At 40.4% G+C, this 19,938-nt stretch overlaps 3 protein-coding genes across 3 annotated transcripts; all 3 read left to right on the plus strand.

Moving 5' to 3' along the window:
* Positions 1 to 2,027: 2,027 nt before the first annotated feature.
* Positions 2,028 to 6,772, plus strand: LOC141766514 (E3 ubiquitin-protein ligase TRIM21-like). The gene is made up of 2 exons (XM_074633427.1): positions 2,028 to 2,281; positions 4,274 to 6,772. The coding sequence occupies exon 2, from the start codon at positions 4,283 to 4,285 to the stop codon at positions 5,891 to 5,893; it is 1,611 nt and encodes a 536-aa protein (XP_074489528.1). The 5' UTR covers positions 2,028 to 2,281; positions 4,274 to 4,282; the 3' UTR covers positions 5,894 to 6,772.
* Positions 6,773 to 9,979: 3,207 nt separating this feature from the next.
* Positions 9,980 to 11,704, plus strand: LOC141766522 (E3 ubiquitin-protein ligase TRIM21-like). Its single transcript, XM_074633439.1, has one exon. It carries the CDS (start codon positions 10,113 to 10,115, stop codon positions 11,553 to 11,555), a length of 1,443 nt encoding a protein of 480 aa, XP_074489540.1. The 5' UTR covers positions 9,980 to 10,112; the 3' UTR covers positions 11,556 to 11,704.
* Positions 11,705 to 16,580: 4,876 nt separating this feature from the next.
* On the plus strand, positions 16,581 to 18,239 carry LOC141766523 (nuclear factor 7, ovary-like). The gene has a single exon (XM_074633440.1). The coding sequence runs from the start codon at positions 16,672 to 16,674 to the stop codon at positions 18,106 to 18,108; it is 1,437 nt and encodes a 478-aa protein (XP_074489541.1). The 5' UTR covers positions 16,581 to 16,671; the 3' UTR covers positions 18,109 to 18,239.
* Positions 18,240 to 19,938: the final 1,699 nt, after the last annotated feature.

A 19,938-nucleotide genomic window follows, 5' to 3' on the forward strand; every position in this document is an offset into this window, starting at 1 on the left:
AGTACATTTTATACTGTTGTGTTTTTCAAAGCATTATTTAATCTTCCTGGTGGAATAAAATAATTGTTAATTATTTAACTGCAAAGTAGTAATGTGTTTTTGATACCTTCACTTTTTTTGCATTAAAAAAAATTGCATTTGAAGTGATGGAGATGGAAGATTTGGCAATTTACACATGGAATTACATTAAGTAATCACAATGAAGGAAAAACAAACAAATAAATAAATAAATAAAATAAATAATAATAATAATAATAATAATAACAATAATAATAATAATAGATGAATTGGAAATATATATATATATATATGTATATATATATATATACATATATATGCATAAAGAAAGAAATCAATAAAGAAATATAGATAAAAGAAATAATAATAATAATAATAATAATAATAATAATAATAATAATAATAGATAATAGATAATAGATAATTGGAAAAAATAAATAATTAAATAATACAAGAAAAAAATTTATATCTTCCTCCACAAAGGAGGAAATTTCCCCAGCAGGTCCGTGTGGTTCTTTCTTCGGAATAAACGCAGTTCTTTGCACAATCTTTTCAAGGTCATGATACTTATGATAATGTGTTGCTGATGTGCCAAAAGTATTTCGTTATTTATTAGTTATTCCCCTCTAAAATAACACGTAAAATTACTACTTTATAATATTATGACTTTATTCTCATAATATTACAACTTTTTTTCTCGTAAACCTATGACTTTATTCTCGAATTCTCAGATTTATTTATTTCCCTCAATGTGGCCCTAGTACTCCATCGTTGTAAAATAGGCGTTGGTGTAATGGATACCAAACTTGTGACCTTAGTGATGCTGAGTGAATGAACCCTTAGATGATGGTTCTATGAATGTCATTTACAATCTCCACAGGTTGTCCGGTAAGAACATGAATATGATGACGATGTATCAATTAGTCCAGGTCACACACACTCTCTTTGAGATACCACTCATTTATTGATTGAAGATGGTTTTTTAAATCCTTTTGTGAATAGTGTAGATAGTGAGGATAGTGAGGATAGTGGTTACTAAATACAGAAAATAAAATAGAAAACATGAGCAGGTATTAGTAACATGAAGTAATAATAAACAAACAGTATTGTATGAAATACAATGCAAGCTAAACAGTTTAAAACAGGAGTAAAAGGAGGAGAACACAGCCTTCTGAACTTTAAGGGAGCGTCAACAAATAGCAGACTCAGGCTCTCAGGCAGTACAATGAGCAGAGTGCACACAGAGGGTGATATGAGTAATTGTGCGACGGTCCCTTAATGACGGCCGCATATGCCCTTTCACTGCGCTGTTCTAACTTAAATGATGTTGACACAGAAACACACAACTTATCATTCAAACTCTTATAGACAAACGAGTATGAGTATTATAACATGATACAGGTGACTTTAGAATTATTATAACGATGCAGTTACTAAACAATAGACAACTATAACAAATACTCACTTTCTCATGGACGCACAGGAAAAGACCATATCAATAATAAATAGAAAAGAGTCTAGAAAGGTGCAACACTGATACTGAGCTGAGTTGGAGGAAAATGAGGCTTGCGATCTGCGCAGAAGGTGATTGGAATAACAGCACTGTCTGATCATGTGAAGACCATGCGCCAAGCCACAGACTATTGGTCCGTGCATGTGATCAATGCATGGGCTGGTGAGGGGATGCTTTTGGTTAAACTGCTGCACCTTCTGAACAATCGTAGTATTTTGACTGAACCCTGCTTTGCGTCACTTTGTTCTCTGAGCTTGTCACAGCTCTCAGATTCAACTCACAAGGGTCAAACCAGTAGATTACAGATTAGAACGACACCACAGGAACAATTGGGATCTGATTGTTTCATAACAAACACACAAAAGAGGTCAGTGCAACATATTCAAGAACATCCTGTGAACATCTTTTGATCAACAATATAATGCTTCCTTTAAAGTCCCTCTACAATCCCACAAACACTCCTTTTCTGCTGCTGTCCGAACTGTTCACCATTGTTTCTTTATGTGACAGATTTCTTACTGAGGATCACATTACAGGAGAAAACTGTAAGAAGTGGAAAACACTGAGAGGAGGAGCAACACTGAAAGAGGAGAGCTGCAACGTCACATTTCCTGTTATGAAAGTGAAGGTTTGTCTGAGTGACAGCAGAGCTGCAGTCGAGACAAGTCTCTCTGTTTCTCTCTAAAGAAACATTCAACTGAATCCAGCAGGTTTTTATCAACAACACAGCAGAATCTCTGCCAAACACTGGTGAGTACACTGACCTACAGAGACTAAATGCATTAAATATTTTGTCATAATTGAGTTAAAACCAGAAACTATAACAAAGAAAAAACAACAGTCATGCTAAAAGCTAACTGGCTCAGTTTAGACTCCCTTTGGGTTGTCTAAACACAGAGTATAATTTATCTTTTATTGCTCATAACGGCACAAAATGTAAGTTTTTCCAACTTCTATAGCTGTTACACACTCTGGTAAACAGCCTTGAACTTTAAACCCTTTTTCTCTCAACTTCACTGTTTCTGTAGGTACTGCTCTCTGCTAATATTTACTGTGTTTCAACAACCGATATTACCTCTAAACCTCAACTTTACTCACACAGGAAGTTACACTCAGGGCAGATGTTTAACTGAGATCCATCGCTGGCCGTGGGGGATGTGGAGAAAAATTATATTTGTCTATATACTGTATAATCCTCTGCATATATACACCGATCAGCCATCACATTATGACCACCTGCCTAATATTGAGTTGGTATAATAGAGTTTATTACAAACAAGCAACAAATGTCATAACGGACGTCTAGAGCGTCCGGAGGTCTCAAGTCAAATCTGAAAGTCCTGCACTTCGGGGCTCTCGTGCCTCCTTATATCGGGTTCATGTCATGCAACATCTGAGCTGAGCGTATGACCATATATGGCTCCGTTATCCTACATGTTTATCTTTCAGCCCCTGGTCTTAGTATGACCATGTGTGTCTCCACGTATGCTTCTTACACATGTGTTTACAATTAGGGGCCTCGCTGCCTTGTGCAAGACCTGAAAATATACCACACTGCCAAAACAGCCCTGACCCGTCGAGGCATGGACTCCACCAGATCTCTGAAGGTCTGCTGTGGTATCTGGCACCAAGCCGTCAGTAGCAGATCCTTTAAGTCCTGTAAGTTGCGAGGTGGGGCCTCCATGGATCGGACTCGTTTGTCCAGCCCATCCCACAGATGCTCGATTGGATTGAGATCTGGAGAATTTTGAGGCCGAGTCAACACCTCAAACTCGTTGCCATCCACATGATGTAAAAGAAAACGTGACTCATCAGACCAGGCCACCTTATTCCATTGCTCCGTGGTCCAGTTCTGATGCTCACGATGTGCCCATTGTAGGCGCTTTTGGCGGTGGACACGGGTCAGCATGGGCACCCTGACCGGTCTGTGGCTACGCAGCCCCATACGCAACAAACTGCGATGCACTGTGTTCTGACACCTTTCTATCGGAACCAGCATTACGTTTTTCAGCAATTTGAACTTCAGTAGCTCTTCTATTGGATCGGACAACACGGGCCTTTACTCCCCACGTGCATCAATGAGCCTTGGGTCTGACCCTGTCGCCGGTTCACCGGTTTTCCTTCCTTGGACCACTTTTGGCAGGTCCTGAACACTGAAGAGCTGCAGTTTTGGAGATGCTCTGAATCAGTCGTCTAGCCATCACAATTTGGACCTTGTCAAAGTCGCTCACATCCTTATTCTTGCCCATTTTTTCTGCTTCCAACACAGAGTTAAAAATGTTCACTTGCTGTCTAATATATCCCACCCACTGCCAGGTACCTTTGTAACGAGATAAGTAATGTTAATCACTTCACCTGTCAGTGGTCATACAGTGATATACATGTATATATATATACAATAAATTGTAATAAATGTGTTAAATTCAATATTAGATCGAAATTTAAAATGACTAGCCTACATTAAAAATATTTTCACTCTAACAACATTATAGGCATTAGGTTAGCAGTATTATTATATTATTTATATCATATTTATATATATATCATAGACCTGACTACATTCATTGACAACCACAGTGCTTATTTGCATTGCATCATTTTCTTAGTAAATTTGGTGCTTAGTTGGATGCAATATAAAAACATATGTCCTTATATTCCACTGATCATAGTTTGATTTTATTCAACAAATAATCAAAAGATATGTAATAATAGTTTTGTTTTTTCACACATTTTTGTCCTCAGAGTGTAGATATGTCTGCTGCCAGCTGTCTGCTGACTGAAGATCAGTTTCTGTGCTCCATCTGTCTGGATGTGTTCACTGATCCAGTCAGCACACCATGTGGACACAACTTCTGCAAAACCTGCATCACTAAACACTGGGGTGTTAATGCCCGGTGTCGGTGTCCCAACTGTCAAAAGGTTTTCAGAACTAGACCTGAGCTGCAGGTCAATACTTTCATCTCTGAGGTGGCTGCTCAGTTCAGACAGTCAGCTCAACAGAAAGCCAGCAGCAGCAGCTCAGAGCAACAAGCTGCCAAACCAGGAGAAGTTCCCTGTGACCTCTGCACTGGAACCAAACTGAAGGCCCTGAAGTCCTGCCTGGTGTGTCTGGCCTCCTACTGTGAGACTCACCTGGAGCCTCATCTGACAGCTTCACGTCTGAAAAGACATCAGCTAATCGACCCTGTGGAGAACCTGGAAGGCAGGATGTGTACGAAGCATGATAAACCGCTGGAGCTGTTCTGTAAGACCGACCAGATGTGTGTCTGCATGCTCTGCACTGTTTTAGACCACAAGACACATGATGTTGTTCATCTGAAAGAAGGATATGAAGGAAAGAAGGCCGAGCTGGGGACGACAGAGGCTGAAATTCAGCAGATGATCCAGAAGAGACGGCTGAGGATTCAGGAGATGAAACACTCAGTGGAGTTCAGTAAGAAAGATGCCGACAGAGAGATAGCAGATGGTGTTCAGGTCTTCACCGCTCTGAAGGAGTCTGTTGAGAGAAGCCAGGCCGAGCTCATCGACACGATCAAAGAGAAGCAGAGAAAGACAGAGAAACAGGCTAAAGGCTTCATCAAAGAGCTGGAACAGGAAATCTCTGAGCTGAAGAAGAGAAGCACTGCTCCACCCACCAAGGACTGGACCAAAGTAAGTGTCCGTCCATCTTCATATGAGGGGACTGTGGTGAGAGCTGTGACTCAGCTGGAGGAGACGCTCAGTAAACAGATGAAGAAAGAGATGAAGAAGCTGTCTGAAGCCGAGCTGAAGAGGGTCCAGCAGCATGCAGTGGATGTGATACTTGATCCTGATACAGCTCATCCTTCTCTCATCCTGTCTGATGATGGAAAACAAGTTAAACCTTGTAATGTAGAGAATTATCTCCCAGACAATCCAGAGAGATTTGATAAAGATTATAATGTCTTAGCAAAGGAGAGTTTCTCTTCAGGAAGGTTTTACTACGAGGTTCGGGTTAAAGGGAAGACTAGCTGGGCTTTAGGAGTGGCCAGAGAGTCGATCAACAGGAAGGGAGAAAACACACTGAGCCCTCAGAATGGCTACTGGACAATATCTAAGATGCTGGGTGGTAGGTACTGCGCTGCTGCTTTTGACCTTCCAATCTGTCTCTCTCTGGAGTCTGAGCCTGAGAAGGTGGGGGTGTTTGTGGATTATGAGGAGGGTCTGGTCTCCTTTTATGATGTTGATGCTGCAGCTCTTATCTACTCCTTCACTGGCTGCTGCTTCACTGAGAAACTCTACCCATTCTTCCGTCCTTGTTATATAATCTTACGATCATTCTTTGCACTTTTTGATAGTAACTATGCCCCTCTGGTCATCTCTCCTGTCAATCACACTGATTAGAACAACCATTTGAGTTTCTTCAGGAAGATTCACTGTCACTTAAAGGACCAGTGTGTAGGATCTGGTGGTATCTAGCGGTGAGGAGATGCAACCAACTGAAACTAGCCAGCGATAGCTATTTATAGCTAACAATTTTGCGATAGATAACTATCTAGCTAGCTAGTGTTGGTGACGTATATTGTACGAGACGAGAGATGTAGTTCACTGAGCGGTTTCACACTAAACTAAATGATACTACGACAAACCTACAACAAAAAGTGACTTTCTTGACTTGAAAAATTATGTTTTAAATTGACAAACGTCATATGTGTGATTCATGCCGCAAAATAAACATTAGTCTCTCTCTGTTGACTACCGTACATATTTTTCCTGAAATAAGGTCCCATGGGGTCCACCGGAAGGCCAGAGACTTCACCTCTCTATTGTAATAAATGTATATTTACTGGTGATGTATGGCGTATACATCGTTGTTTTTCTGATTCTGATCAATGTGGCTTTTTTTTATCATTTTTTCTGTAAATGTTTTTATTTTGATGTGTGACATTGCTACTTACTACTATAAAACACACACTTTACCACACTGATATTATTATTATTCTAATAACTGCATTACCTGACTGTTAAATCATCAGAAAACAATGTACTCAGAAATAAGAAGCATTTGCATGTTTAAAGTCCTTAGTGCCAAATTCAAAACCTATATTGTCTGATCATTGTATATATAAGAAGTGTTGCATACCAGCACAAATTATGAAGAGCATTTCATGAAGTAATTCACATTTCTTTCCTTTTCTTTTTAAATAAACAACAGCAAAAATGATTTTTAAATTAATTTGTTTTTGATTGATCATTTAATGTAATAAATGTAAATTCACTGGTGATGTACGTGTATATGCTTTTTCAGATTTTTCTGTAGATATTTTCTTTGATATGTCACATTGCTTACTACTACAACATAACTATTATACCACATTATTACACGGCGTTGTTGAATACTCGATTCTGATTGGTCAATCTCGCCGTTCTGTGGTCTGTTATTTCTTTATAACAGACCGTTGCTATGGGTGCAGTTCTGATGTCAGACTCTGGTGGACTGTTTTTGTGTCAAAATATTGATTTCTTAAGTAAGTAGCTGTGTAATAAGCAGGATAATGTACAGTTAGCGGGTCATTGTTGTGAAATAAACCCCTTCAGGGCGATGAGAGACCCCTATTATCGGGGTTTCTTTCACAACAATGACCGGCTCGCTGTACATTATCCCTTACTTGATTGATATTATCTAATGTAATAATTAGGGCTGTCAATCGATTAAAATATTTAATCATGATTAATCGTATAATTGTCCATAGTTTTGTCTGTTCAAAATGTACCTTAAAGGGAGATTTGTCAAGTATTTAATGCTCTTATCAAGATGGGAGTGGACAAATATGCTGCTTTATGCAAATGTATGTATATATTTATTATTGGAAATCAATTAATAACACAAAACAATGATAAATATTGTCCAGAAACCCTCACAGGTACTGCATTTAGTATAAAAAATATGCTCAAATCATAACATGGCAAACTGCAGCCCAACAAAAAGATTAAGTACAAGTATAAGCCAAGTATACTTAAGCATATCTCTGATAAGTACATAAAAAGTAAACTGAAAGTATACTCTCTTATTGTAAGTTGAAAAGAAGTATACTAATAGCCCACTTGAATAAACCTCTTTTTGGTGAGGCTATGTGGAGGTATTTCCCAAGGAGGCATTAAAACCTCACCTACAGAGCTACACTGAGAGGAGGAGCAACACTGAAAGAGGAGAGCTGAAATGAAAGTGAAAGTTTGTCTGAGAGACAGCAGAGCTGCAGTCGAGACAAGTCTCTGTGTTTCTCTCTAAAGAAACATTCAACTGAATCCAGCAGGTTTTTTTTATCAACAACACAGCAGAATCTCTGCCAAACACTGGTGAGTACACTGACCTACAGAGACTAAATGAACTAAATATTCGGTCATAATTGAGTTAAAACCAGAAACCATAACAAAGAAAAAGCAGTCATGCTAAAAGCTAACTAGCTCTAGATTCCCTTTGGGCTGTCTAAACACAGAGTATGATTTATCTTTTATTGCTCATAAAGGCACAAAATTTAAGTTTTTCAACTTCTATAGCTGTTACACACTTTGGTAAACAGCCTTGAACTTTAAACCCTTTACTCTCATCTTCACTGTTTCTGTAGTTACTGCTCTCTGCCTCTATAAGGCTGCACAGCTGATAATATTTACAGTGTTTCAACAACTGAACTCAAAACCTCAGCTCTACTCAGACAGGAAGTTCCACTCAGGGTATGTTTTTAACTGAGGTCCTTTGGATATTAGTCTATATATAATTTCCTGCAGCAGTAGTTTCCATCTTTTCTTCTGCACATTTAATGTGTGTGATTGTAAACATCTTTGGACAAAGAAACTGATTTTTCTTTTCCTTTACTCCCTCAGACGCTTCAATAAAACAGATAATAAAAGACAAATATATTACAGTATATTGTAATAAATGTGTTAACTGAGACCCGCGATCCCGATCAACTTTACTGTATTTCAGAGGTTTAAAGCTAGAGTGAAGATACTGGTATCATATGAAACTAGAAAACCTAATGAATACATTGGTACCAACCGTGTCACACTAGCTTGTCGGGAAGGAGGCTAAATTTGGCGAGGAAAAACTGGCATGGACATTTTCAAATGGGTCCCTTGACCTCTGAACTCAAGATATGTGAATGAAAATGGGTTCTATGGGTACCCACGAGTCTCCCCTTTACAGACATGCCCACTTTATGCTAGAAGGTAAGACGCAAATAGCGAAACTCTCGCGAGATGATTATGGTTAGGCATTGTCTTCCTCGGGAAGCGGGTCTCATAATTTGCGGGTTACCCTCTAAACATGACCCTCTTCACAGAGCCCAGATCGGACAAACCAAACGCTGGCTCTAGATGAGGCCATTCGCGTTATCACATTTTGCGTCGGACTTAGTTCTCCTACACGCTTGGCACACGGGGGAAGTTTCAGTTGGTTGCAGTCTGCAACCTCACCACTACATGCCGCCAAATCCTACACACTGGACCTTTAAAGGGCCAATATGTAATATATTTACTGTAATAAATCATAAAATGACCATTAAGGAAACATGCTAAGTTTAAATACTGGTTTCTCCGACAATAACGCTACAGCCAGTATGTTCTCTTTTGAAATTTCCATTTCGGTCCAGAACGTCTGTTTTTGTTTTGGCCGTTGGATCCCGTCCACTGCCCATTTCAACACCCCGTTGCTGCATAGGAAACAAATCAGTATACAAACACAGCCTTCTGTAGCCATGGAAGCAAGCAAACAAACTGGATCAACAGAGATAACGTTAATGTTAGATTCTACCCGACATGAAAAGCCTCGGCACATCTCTCTGTGTGCAGCTGGTTATCAAGTCAGCCAGTATTTGAGACGGTAAAGTGATTCTGACGACTGCTGGTGACCAGAGGCTAATGCCGCGACGCTAACACACGCTAACTGCTATCAGTCACACCCATGGATGTATTAAGAGAACTGGATACAACGTTGGAGGCTCCCGTTCATTCCTATGAGAGTTGCTCAGTGGCGCATGAAGCCAAAATGGCTCGACTGTCGAGTGATAAAGTACCCGGATCATCTAGCGATCTTCCATATCCATTGGGCCCACAGAGCAGGCGCAGCAGCGTTTCCTTTAACTCCGCCTCCAGCCTCAGTCTGGGTCTCATTCACATGAACGGAGGAAGGAAAATAACTCTGGATTCAGTTATTAATGCATTTTACAACTTTAAGGACCTAATGATTTGTGTTCATATTGGGAAGTTGATTAACTTAAAAAAAAGAAATTATCCTCTGAGTTACAGACGTCTTTTTCCCAATGTAAGTCTATGGGAAAAAGTATTTTTGGGCCCAATGGCATCACGTGACGGACACAGAAGTTGTACTACCGCTGTTTGGCCACAATGGAAATTAGCTTCAAATCCTTCGCTCTTCCTGGGGGCTTGATCACACTGGAGGAGCGGACGGGCCACGGGTCCAATGTTTTGAATTTGGACTGCTGTTACTCATTTTAAACGCTACCTGTTAGTGTTACATATTGCTCCTTAGCCTGTCACAGTTTGATTCAAAAGATATGTACTAACAGTTTAGTTTTTACACACTTTTTGTCCTCAGAGTGTAGATATGTCTGCTGCCAGCTGTCTGCTGACTGAAGATCAGTTTCTGTGCTCCATCTGTCTGGATGTGTTCACTGATCCAGTCAGCACACCATGTGGACACAACTTCTGCAAAACTTGCATCACTAAACACTGGGATATTAATGTCCCGTGTCGGTGTCCCAACTGTCAAAAGGTTTTCAACACTGGACCTGAGCTGCAGGTCAATACTTTCATCTCTGAGATGGCTGCTCAGTTCAGAAAGTCAGCTCAACAGAAAGCCAGCAGCAGCAGCTCAGAGCAACAAGCTGCCAAACCAGGAGAAGTGAAGGCCTGGATGTTCTACCTGTTGTGTCTGATGTGTGTCTGCATACTCTGGATGATTTTAACCCACAAGACACGTGTTGATGGAAAGAAGGCCGAGCTGGAGGCTGAAATTCAGCAGATGATCCAGGAGAGACGACTAAAGATTCAGAAGATCAAACACTCAGTGGGGCTCAGTAAGGAAGATGCAGACAGAGAGATAGCAGATGGTGTTCAGGTCTTCACCGCTCTGAAGGAGTCTGTTGAGAGAAGCCAGGCCGAGCTCATCGACACGATCAAAGAGAAGCAGAGAAAGACAGAGAAAAAGGCTGAAGGCTTCATCAAAGAGCTGGAACAGGAAATCTCTGAGCTGAAGAAGAGAAGCACTGAGGTGGAGCAACTCTCACGCTCTGAAGACCACCTCCACGTCATCCAAAGCTTCACGTCCCTCAACGCTGCTCTACCCACCAAGGACTGGACAGAAGTTAGCGTCCGTCCATCTTCATATGTGGGGACTGTGAGGAGAGCTGTGAATCAGCTGGAGGAGACGCTCAGTAAACAGATGAAGAAGCTGCTCGCTGAGGCCAACCTGAAGAGGGTCCAGCAGTCTGCAGTGGATCTCACACTTGATCCTGATACAGCACATCCCAAACTCATCCTGTCTGGTGATGGAAAACAAGTACATGAAAGTGATGAATGGACAGATCTCCCAGACAGTCCAAAGAGATTTGATGGACGTGTTTGTGTCTTAGCAAAGGAGAGTGTCTCTTCAGGAAGATTTTACTACGAGGTTCAGTTTAAAGGTGATTGGTTTTTAGGAGTGGTCAGAGAGTCGATCAACAGGAAAGGAGTAAACAACCTGAGCCCTCAGGATGGTTACTGGATGATACTTTTGTTTCAAAATGAGGCCTTTGTTATTGCTGAACCTCTAGTCGAGCTCTCTCTGAAGTCTCAGCCTGAGAAGGTGGGGGTGTTTGTGGATTATGAGGAGGGTCTGATCTCCTTTTATGATGTTGATGCTGCAGCTCTTATCTATTCCTTTACTGGCTGCTCCTTCACTGAGAAACTCTACCCATACTTTGGTCCATTCGATAATGATATTAATGATGATGATGATGGTGAAAACTCTGCCCCCCTGATCATCTCTCCTGTCAATCACACCGACTAGAACAACCATTTGATTTTCTACAGAAAGATTCACTGTCAGTTAATGCAATAAATGTATATTTATTGGTGATGTACGGTTTACACATTGTTGTTTACTACAACTCACTGCTTTTAACAGCAGCAACAGACAGGATGTGAATATTTCATCATCCAGCCTTTGAATTGAAAGGACTTGATGCACAGTAAAAATAACAAACAAAAAACACAAACACAGATTTGCCATTAACTAGGGCTGGAACGATTCACCTATCTCCTGATTCGATGCTATCACGATACTAGTATTGTTTCTCAACATTACGATTTATTGCGATTTTATTAACTTTTTTAAAACTAGACCACGGGACAAAGTTGAATCATACACTTCTAGGGACTTTTACTTTGGAAAATATCTAAATGAGTACAGTAATAATTTGTGATTTTCAGCATGTATGTAGTCAGAGATGTCCTGAAGTCAAATATGTCAGTCATTGTCAGGAATTATTATTCCATTTTTTCCAGCAGCCCAAAAATCAAAGAATAAAGACATTTCCCTCACAAATTAGTGGTATTTTCTTTTTAATTTATAAGAGGCATGCGATGTTTTATACTTCTGGTGAATATAATCAATCAATCTTATGTCCATATATGTATTTTGTATATACAGTTCCCTTTGTTAACGCCTTATTTTGAAAATCGGACGTAGTCACACGTGTATATTTCCTCTAACTTCTCCAAGGTGGTCTCTAGCTCTCCCGTCAGCTCCTTTCTCTTTATAGATCCTTGGTCAGCTCCATCGGGGCCGTTTGAATGCATTTTGCATAAATGTCAGTATATGGGTGCTCTACAGTTGTAGCGTCGGCCCATTTGACCACGGAGATGAGCCGGCTTGACCGCACGTTACCGCAATACGATAACGTTTCCTGTCTGTGACAGAGTTAGCATGCAGCTTTAGCCATGATGTCTAGCTCTGCTTTTCCTGCAATGTTTGAAACCCAAAGTGTTTCCATACTTTACTGGATGTGTAGTGTTTACCACTTTGGATTTAAAATGTGAGGGTGCAGGTGGTATCCAGGCCAACTCTCTGCTGTTTTCTACTTTCTCGTTTCGGCTCGCTGCGGTTTGTTTTGGTATGTTTTCTAATATTTTTGTCTAGTGATAATATACGCCTCACTCTTTTGCCCAACAGGCAACAACAGCTGTCAGTGTGTCAGTGTGCTGATTTGACTAAGACTTGCCACCAAACTGCATGTGATTATCATAAAGTGGGCATGTCTGTAAAGGGGAGACTTGTGGGTACCCATAGAACCCATTTTCATTCACATATCTGGAGGTCAGAGGTCAAGGGACCCCTTTGAAAATGGCCATGACAGTTTTTCCATATTTTAGCGTAAGTTTGGAGCGTTATTTAACCTCCTTCACAACAAGCTAGTATGACATGGTTGGTACCAATGGATTCATTAGGATTTCTAGTTTAATATGATACCAGTATCTTCACTCTAGCTTTAAAACTGAGCTACAACCTAAAAAATTGCCTGTTGCGTTAACGCGTTAAAGAATTTAGTGTCGTTATATTATTATTATATATTATTATTAAATACATTATAATTTATTCTAATAACTGCATTACCTGCCTTCAAGACTCTTAAATCATAAAAAAAAAAAATACTTATGAATAAGCACGTTCCCTAATTGTCTGGGTGCCAAATTCATAACCTTTTATTATCTCATCATTATAAGAAGCGTTGCACACTGGCACAAATAACTGAAGAGCAGTTTATATATAAGACAAAAGTAATTTCTCCTTCTCCCTCCTTTTTCTTTTTATATAAACAAGAGCAAAATAAAATATTTATTGTGTTGATGAAGGTATTTCATTTTTGATTGATATATTTATTATTATATATTTTTTTATGTAACCAGGGAAGTCAATTAAGAACAAATTCTTATTTACAATGGCGGCCTGACAGCTGAGTAACTACACTAAACCAGTGCTATTAGTTTATACAGAATAAGAGACGCCTGAGGACGTCCTCTAGTGGAGTTTATAACAAACTGCAGCCTGTGGTCATGTGAGGTCATGCTATTAATAAATAACTACAGTCAATCATCACAGTTTGATGCTGAATGAAGTCTAATTAAAACAAGTACTCTGTCTAATATCATTGATGAGCTTTTTTTTTACTCTTTTCCTAATAATAAATGTGTTTTTTCTTATGTATTTTCCAGTGGTGGAAACTAATTTAGACCTACTACTCCCTCTAATTAAGGGGCGTTTACTAAAATATGCTATTTCACTTTTTTGAAAGAAGTATTTTACTTTACTGCTTTTCAAACCTCAAAATCACAGAGAAGTCTACTTGTGGCCCAGTGGGGAAAAAAAAGTTTTCAATCTTTTCTTTACTTTTTTATCCTGTAATGTGTAATGAATCTCTCACATAAATAAAAGATGGTTAGCAGTTTGGAAAGCAGCAGAAAAGGAGTGTTTGTGGGACTGTAAAGGGAGCGTTGTAGCCTGTTGATCAAACGATCTTCACAGGATGTTCTTGAATATGTTGCACTGACCTCTTTTGTTATGTTGTCTGTTTGTAGTTGGATGTTCTTTTGGCTGCTGTTTACATCCACTGTAGAGAAAAGGAAGAAAAAAATAGTTAAAACTCATCTTGTTCTAAAGCTATCCTTACGAAAAAAGTAGTATACTTCAGGTTTATGTTATGAAGTATACTTAAGTAAAGTTCAAGTATACTTTATGTAGTAAGTATACTAATATCAATGTACTAATAGTATACTTGTAAGTGTACTAATTCAATACTTATTGGGACTAAATTGGCCCACTTTTTAGTTTATAAAAGTATACTTTTAAGTTAACTTTTAAGTGTAAGAACAGTAAACTCTGAGTACACAACTAGTTTACATCAAAGTTGTATTTTGTACTGCAACTATACTATGCACTATACTACAAGTGGATAGGTACACTGTTAGTTTAATAGTTATATGCTTGTAGCCCACTTTTTAGTTTATGAAAGTACACTTTGTATACTTTAACTTATAGTACTTAGACAATGATTTATGTATTACGTTAAAGAGACTTGATCTTTTTGCTATTTGACTTGATGTTTTGTGATGATAAAAACAATAAATGAATTTTTCTCACATGCCTCCACAGTGAACGGAGAATCCAAAAACATAAAAAATGCTTGATGAATTGAAGTATATTCATATCAAAATATTCGTTTACAAACTCTCACTGGCTTTAATACTCTATCAAAAAGTAACACAACTACAAGCCAAGTATACCTTTCTGTCGACCTATAAGGCAAGAATACTTAATCATACTTTTCTTAAGTATATATCGATCAAAAGATTAAGTACAAGTATAAGCCAAGTATACTTAAGCATATCTCTGATAAGTACATAAAAAGTAAACTGAAAGTATACTCTCTTATTGTAAGTTGAAAAGAAGTATACAAATAGCACACTTGATTAAACCTCTTTTTGGTGAGGCTATGTGGAGGTATTTCCCAAGGAGGCATTAAAACTTCACCTACAGAGCTACACTGAGAGGAGGAGCAACACTGAAAGAGGAGAGCTGAAATGTCACATTTCCTGAAATGAAAGTTAAGGTTTGTCTGAGTGACAGCAGAGTTGCAGTCGAGACAAGTCTCTCTGTGTTTCTCTCTTTAAAGAAACATTCAACTGAATCCAGCAGGTTTTTTTAACAACAACACAGCAGAATCTCTGCCAAACACTGGTGAGTACACTGACCTACAGAGAATAAATGAACTAAATATTCGGTCATAATTGAGTTAAAACCAGAACCCATAACAAAGAAAAAGCAGTCATGCTAAAAGCTATCTAGCTTGTCCAAAATAAAAGTCTGATTTTATCTTTTATTGCTCATAAAGGTAGCCTACAAAATTTAAGTTTTTCAACTTCTATAGCTGTTACACACTTTGGTAAACAGCCTTGAACTTTAAACCCTTTACTCTCAACTTCACTGTTTCTGTAGTTACTGCTCTCTGCCTCTATAAGGCTGCACAGCTGATAATATTTACTGTGTTTCAACAACTGAACTCAAAACCTCAGCTCTACTCAGACAGGAAGTTCCACTCAGGGTATGTTTTTAACTGAGGTCCTTTGGATATTAGTCTATATATAATTTCCTGCAGCAGTAGTTTCCATCTTTTCTCCCATCCACTGCCCATTTCAAAACCCCGTTGCTGCATAGGAAACGAATCAGTATACAAACACAGCCTTCTGCAGCCATGTAAACAAGCAAACAAACTGGATCAACAGAGATAACGTTAATGTTAGATTCTACCCAACCTGAAAAGCCTTGGCACATCTCTCTGTGTGCAGCTGGTTATAAAGGCATCCAGTTTTTTAGACAGTAAAGTGATTCTGACGACTGATGGTGACCAGAGGCTAATGCCGCGACGCTAACACACGCTAACTGCTATCAGTCATACCCATGGATGTATTAAGAGAACTGGATACAACGTTGGAGGCTCCCGTTCATTCCTATGAGAGTTGCTCAGTGGCGCATGAAGCCAAAATGGCTCGACTGCCGAGTGATAAAGTACCCGGATCATCTGGCGATCTTCCGCATCCATTGTGCATCAGCGTTTCCTTTAACTCCGCCTCCCAGCCCCCCCCCCCCCCCCCCCAGCCTCGGTCTGGGTCTCATTCACATGAACGGAGGAAGGAAAATAACTCTGGATTCAACTATTAGTGCATTTTACAACTTTAAGGACCTAATGATTTGTGTTCATATTGGGAAGTTGATTCACTTCAACAAATAAAATTATCCTCTGAGTTACAGACGTCTTTTTCCCAATGTAAGTCTATGGGAAAAAGTATTTTTGGGCCCAATGGCATCACGTGACGGACTTTGAAGTTGTAGTACCGCTGTTTGGCCACTATGGAAATTAGCTTCAAATCCTTCACTCTTCCTGGGGGCTTGATCACACTGGAGGAGCGCACGGGCCACGCGATCAATGTTTTGGATTTGGACTGCTGTTACTCATTTTAAACGCTAGCTGTCAGTGCTACATATTGCTCCTTGACCGGTCACAGTTTGATTCAAGAAATATGGACTAACAGTTTTGTTTTTTCACACTTTTTGTTCTCAGAGTGTAGATATGTCTGCTGCCAGCTGTCTGCTGAATGAAGATCAGTTTCTGTGCTCCATCTGTCTGGATGTGTTCACTGATCCAGTCACCATACCATGTGGACACAACTTCTGCAAAACCTGCATCACTAAACACTGGGATATTAATGTCCCGTGTCGGTGTCCCAACTGTCAAAAGGTTTTCAACACTAGACCTGAGCTGCAGGTCAATACTTTCATCTCTGAGATGGCTGCTCAGTTCAGACAGTCAGCTCAACAGAAAGCCAGCAGCAGCAGCTCAGAGCAACAAGCTGCCAAACCAGGAGAAGTGAAGGCCTGGATGGTCTACCTGTTGTGTCTGATGTGTGTCTGCATACTCTGCATGATTTTAAACCACAAGACACATGTTGTTGGAAAGAAGGCCGAGCTGGGGAAGACAGAGGCTGAAATTCAGCAGATGATCCAGAAGAGACGTCTGAAGATTCAGGAGATCAAACACTCAGTGGAGCTCAGTAAGGAAGATGCAGACAGAGAGATAGCAGATGGTGTTCAGGTCTTCACCACTCTGAAGGAGTCTTCTGAGAGAAGCCAGGCCGAGCTCATCGACACGATCAAAGAGAAGCAGAGAAAGACAGAGAAACAGGCTGAAGGCTTCATCAAAGAGCTGGAACAGGAGATCTCTAAGCTAAAGAAGAGAAGCACTGAGGTGGAGCAGCTCTCACGCTCTGAAGACCACCTCCACCTCCTCCAAAGCTTCACGTCCCTGAACGCTGCTCCACCCACCAAGGACTGGACACAAGTCAACGTCCGTCCACCTTTTTATGAGGGGACTGTGAGGAGAGCTGTAAATCAGCTGGAGGAGATTCTTAAAGAAGAGATAATGTATCTGGTTTTCGCCGAGCATAAGAGGGTCCAGCGGTCTGCAGTGGATCTCACACTTGATCTTGATACAGCCCATACTGGGCTCATCCTGTCTGATGATGGAAAAGAAGTTAAACTTGGTCATGTATGGAAGTATCACCCAGACAGTCCAAAGAGATTTGATTCAGGTTTTAATGTCTTAGCAAAGGAGAGTTTCTCTTCAGGAAGGTTTTACTACGAGGTTCAGGTTAAAGGGAATACTGCATGGTCTTTAGGAGTGGTCAGAGAGTCGATCAACAGGAAGGCAAAAATCACAGTTACTCCTCAGAATGGCTACTGGACGATATCTTTGATTTATAACAATAGGTACTACACTGCTGCTGCTGACCCTGCAGTCCGTCTCTCTCTAAAGTCTGAACCTGAGAAGGTGGGGGTGTTAGTGGATTATGAGGAGGGTCTGGTCTCCTTTTATGATGTTGATACTGCAGCTCTTATCTACTCCTTTACTGGCTGCTCCTTCACTGAGAAACTCTACCCACTCTTTAGTCCTAGTCTTAATTATGATGGTGCCGCTCTGATCATCTCTCCTGTCAATCACACTGAGTAGAACAACCGTTTGATTTCACTATCACTATCATTTAATATAATAAATGTATATTTATTTGTGATGTACGGTTTATACATTGTGACCTCCACCAAGGCCGAAGGCCTAGGAAAGAGGTTATGTTTTCACCGGCATTGGTTTGTTGGTTTGTCCATTTGGAGGATAACTCCAAAAGTCTGCAATGGATTTTAATGAAATTTTTTTGGAGGGGTGGGGTGTGGCACAATGAACAATCCATTCGATTTTGGTGGCAGGGAGGTCTGTGCTCTCCGAGTGCAGTTCTAGTTTTTTACTACAACTCACTGATTTTAACAGCATAAAAATCATATGTACCCCTCCTTTATTGCCGGACATAACCGATGCCCCATCGAACCCAAAACCAACGCAGTAAGTGGGATCCAGCTGCAATGGCTCCAATACTTCCAGGGTCTTTGCTGATATAGCTTTTGTACTCATGTCCCCTGTCTCTAAAAACCCCACAGCCCTTTCCTTCAGCAGCTCTTTGTGTATGTATCGGATACAGAATGCCACAAGCTCTTTTTTTGACAAGTCTTTACATTCGGCTGCCAAAATTACATCGTATGTGTCTATCTCTTCATGCAAATCCTCCTTTATTTTGCAGATAAGTATTGATGCTGCAATTTCCAGTATCTCATTCTGGATGTTTCTAGGCAATTCGTCCAATTGCTTTTTTATTTCTGGGTCATAGTTGGAGATCAGTTGAAATAATTCCAAGAAGTTGCCTTTGTTCGGTGCCTCTTCGTTTTCATGATGCCCACACAAGGGGATGTCTTGTTTTGCACAGAATAAAATGAGGTCTATTACAACTTTAATGTGCTCTCTCTTCCTTTCCACAAACAAGCTGTTGATAGCATCTTTGTTTAGCTGGTTGATAATATTTCCACATCCTGGTTGATGGCTTTGTCTGTATCCTTTTGTCCTGCCCAGCACTGTAGCGTGTGCCCTGCTAGCTTCAGGTTTAACACAACATTGGGAAAGATGCTTCTAGTCTTTGAAGCCAGTTTTTATAAATCCGCTCTTGGTGGCTGCTTCGGGGAAATGGCGACATGCCTTACAAAACACAGCGTCTCTCAACGTACTGTACTCTAGCCATGGGAACTTGTCATACCACCTGGCATTAAAACTCCTTGCTTTGCCTGCTATAGTGGTGACTGGGAATGAGCTGAGTTTGGGCTGGGTCGCATTTTGATCAATGGTGGCGAGAGACGATAACGTTTCTCGCTGCGGAGCCCCGTCACTCCACAAGACACGGAAAACCTCTGTTGGTCTGGAGGAGCTGCAGCATTTATTTCTGCACAAACGTCCACTGTACATTTACAAGATATTCTCAGAGCTAAACTAACTCTTCTGCAGTGTGGAGTGTGCGCGCATGCACATAAGAGTGGAGCGAGAACGAGCGTGGTGTGTGAGTGAAGGCAAGCAGGCAGAGGAGCAGAGTACAGCAGAGACTCCGGCCCTGGAGACCAAAGCTACGGTCTCCCCCGCGTCCTCCGACCGCGGCCAACACTGTTTAACAGACGGGCTTCACTAGATATAACTTTGCGGTTTTGGTGCATCCGTGTAGTTTGTGTTGGAGTCTGAGTCTGAACAGCGTAGCCACACTCGAGCATGCATGGGACACCGACCCGGTAGATTAAAAAAATTTAGAAAATGTAAAAAGTTACAAACAGTCCCTTTAATGTTTGTAAATTAATATTCTTAAAGGGACTGTTTGTAACTTTTTACACGTATAAATCTACCGGGTCGGGATCCCATGCGTGCTTGCATATGCGCGCTCGCGTGTGGCTACGCTGTACTCTGCTCCGCTGCCTG

The sequence above is a fragment of the Sebastes fasciatus genome, chromosome 4 (assembly GCF_043250625.1).
Source record: "Sebastes fasciatus isolate fSebFas1 chromosome 4, fSebFas1.pri, whole genome shotgun sequence".
Classification (NCBI taxonomy): Eukaryota; Metazoa; Chordata; class Actinopteri; order Perciformes; family Sebastidae; genus Sebastes; species Sebastes fasciatus.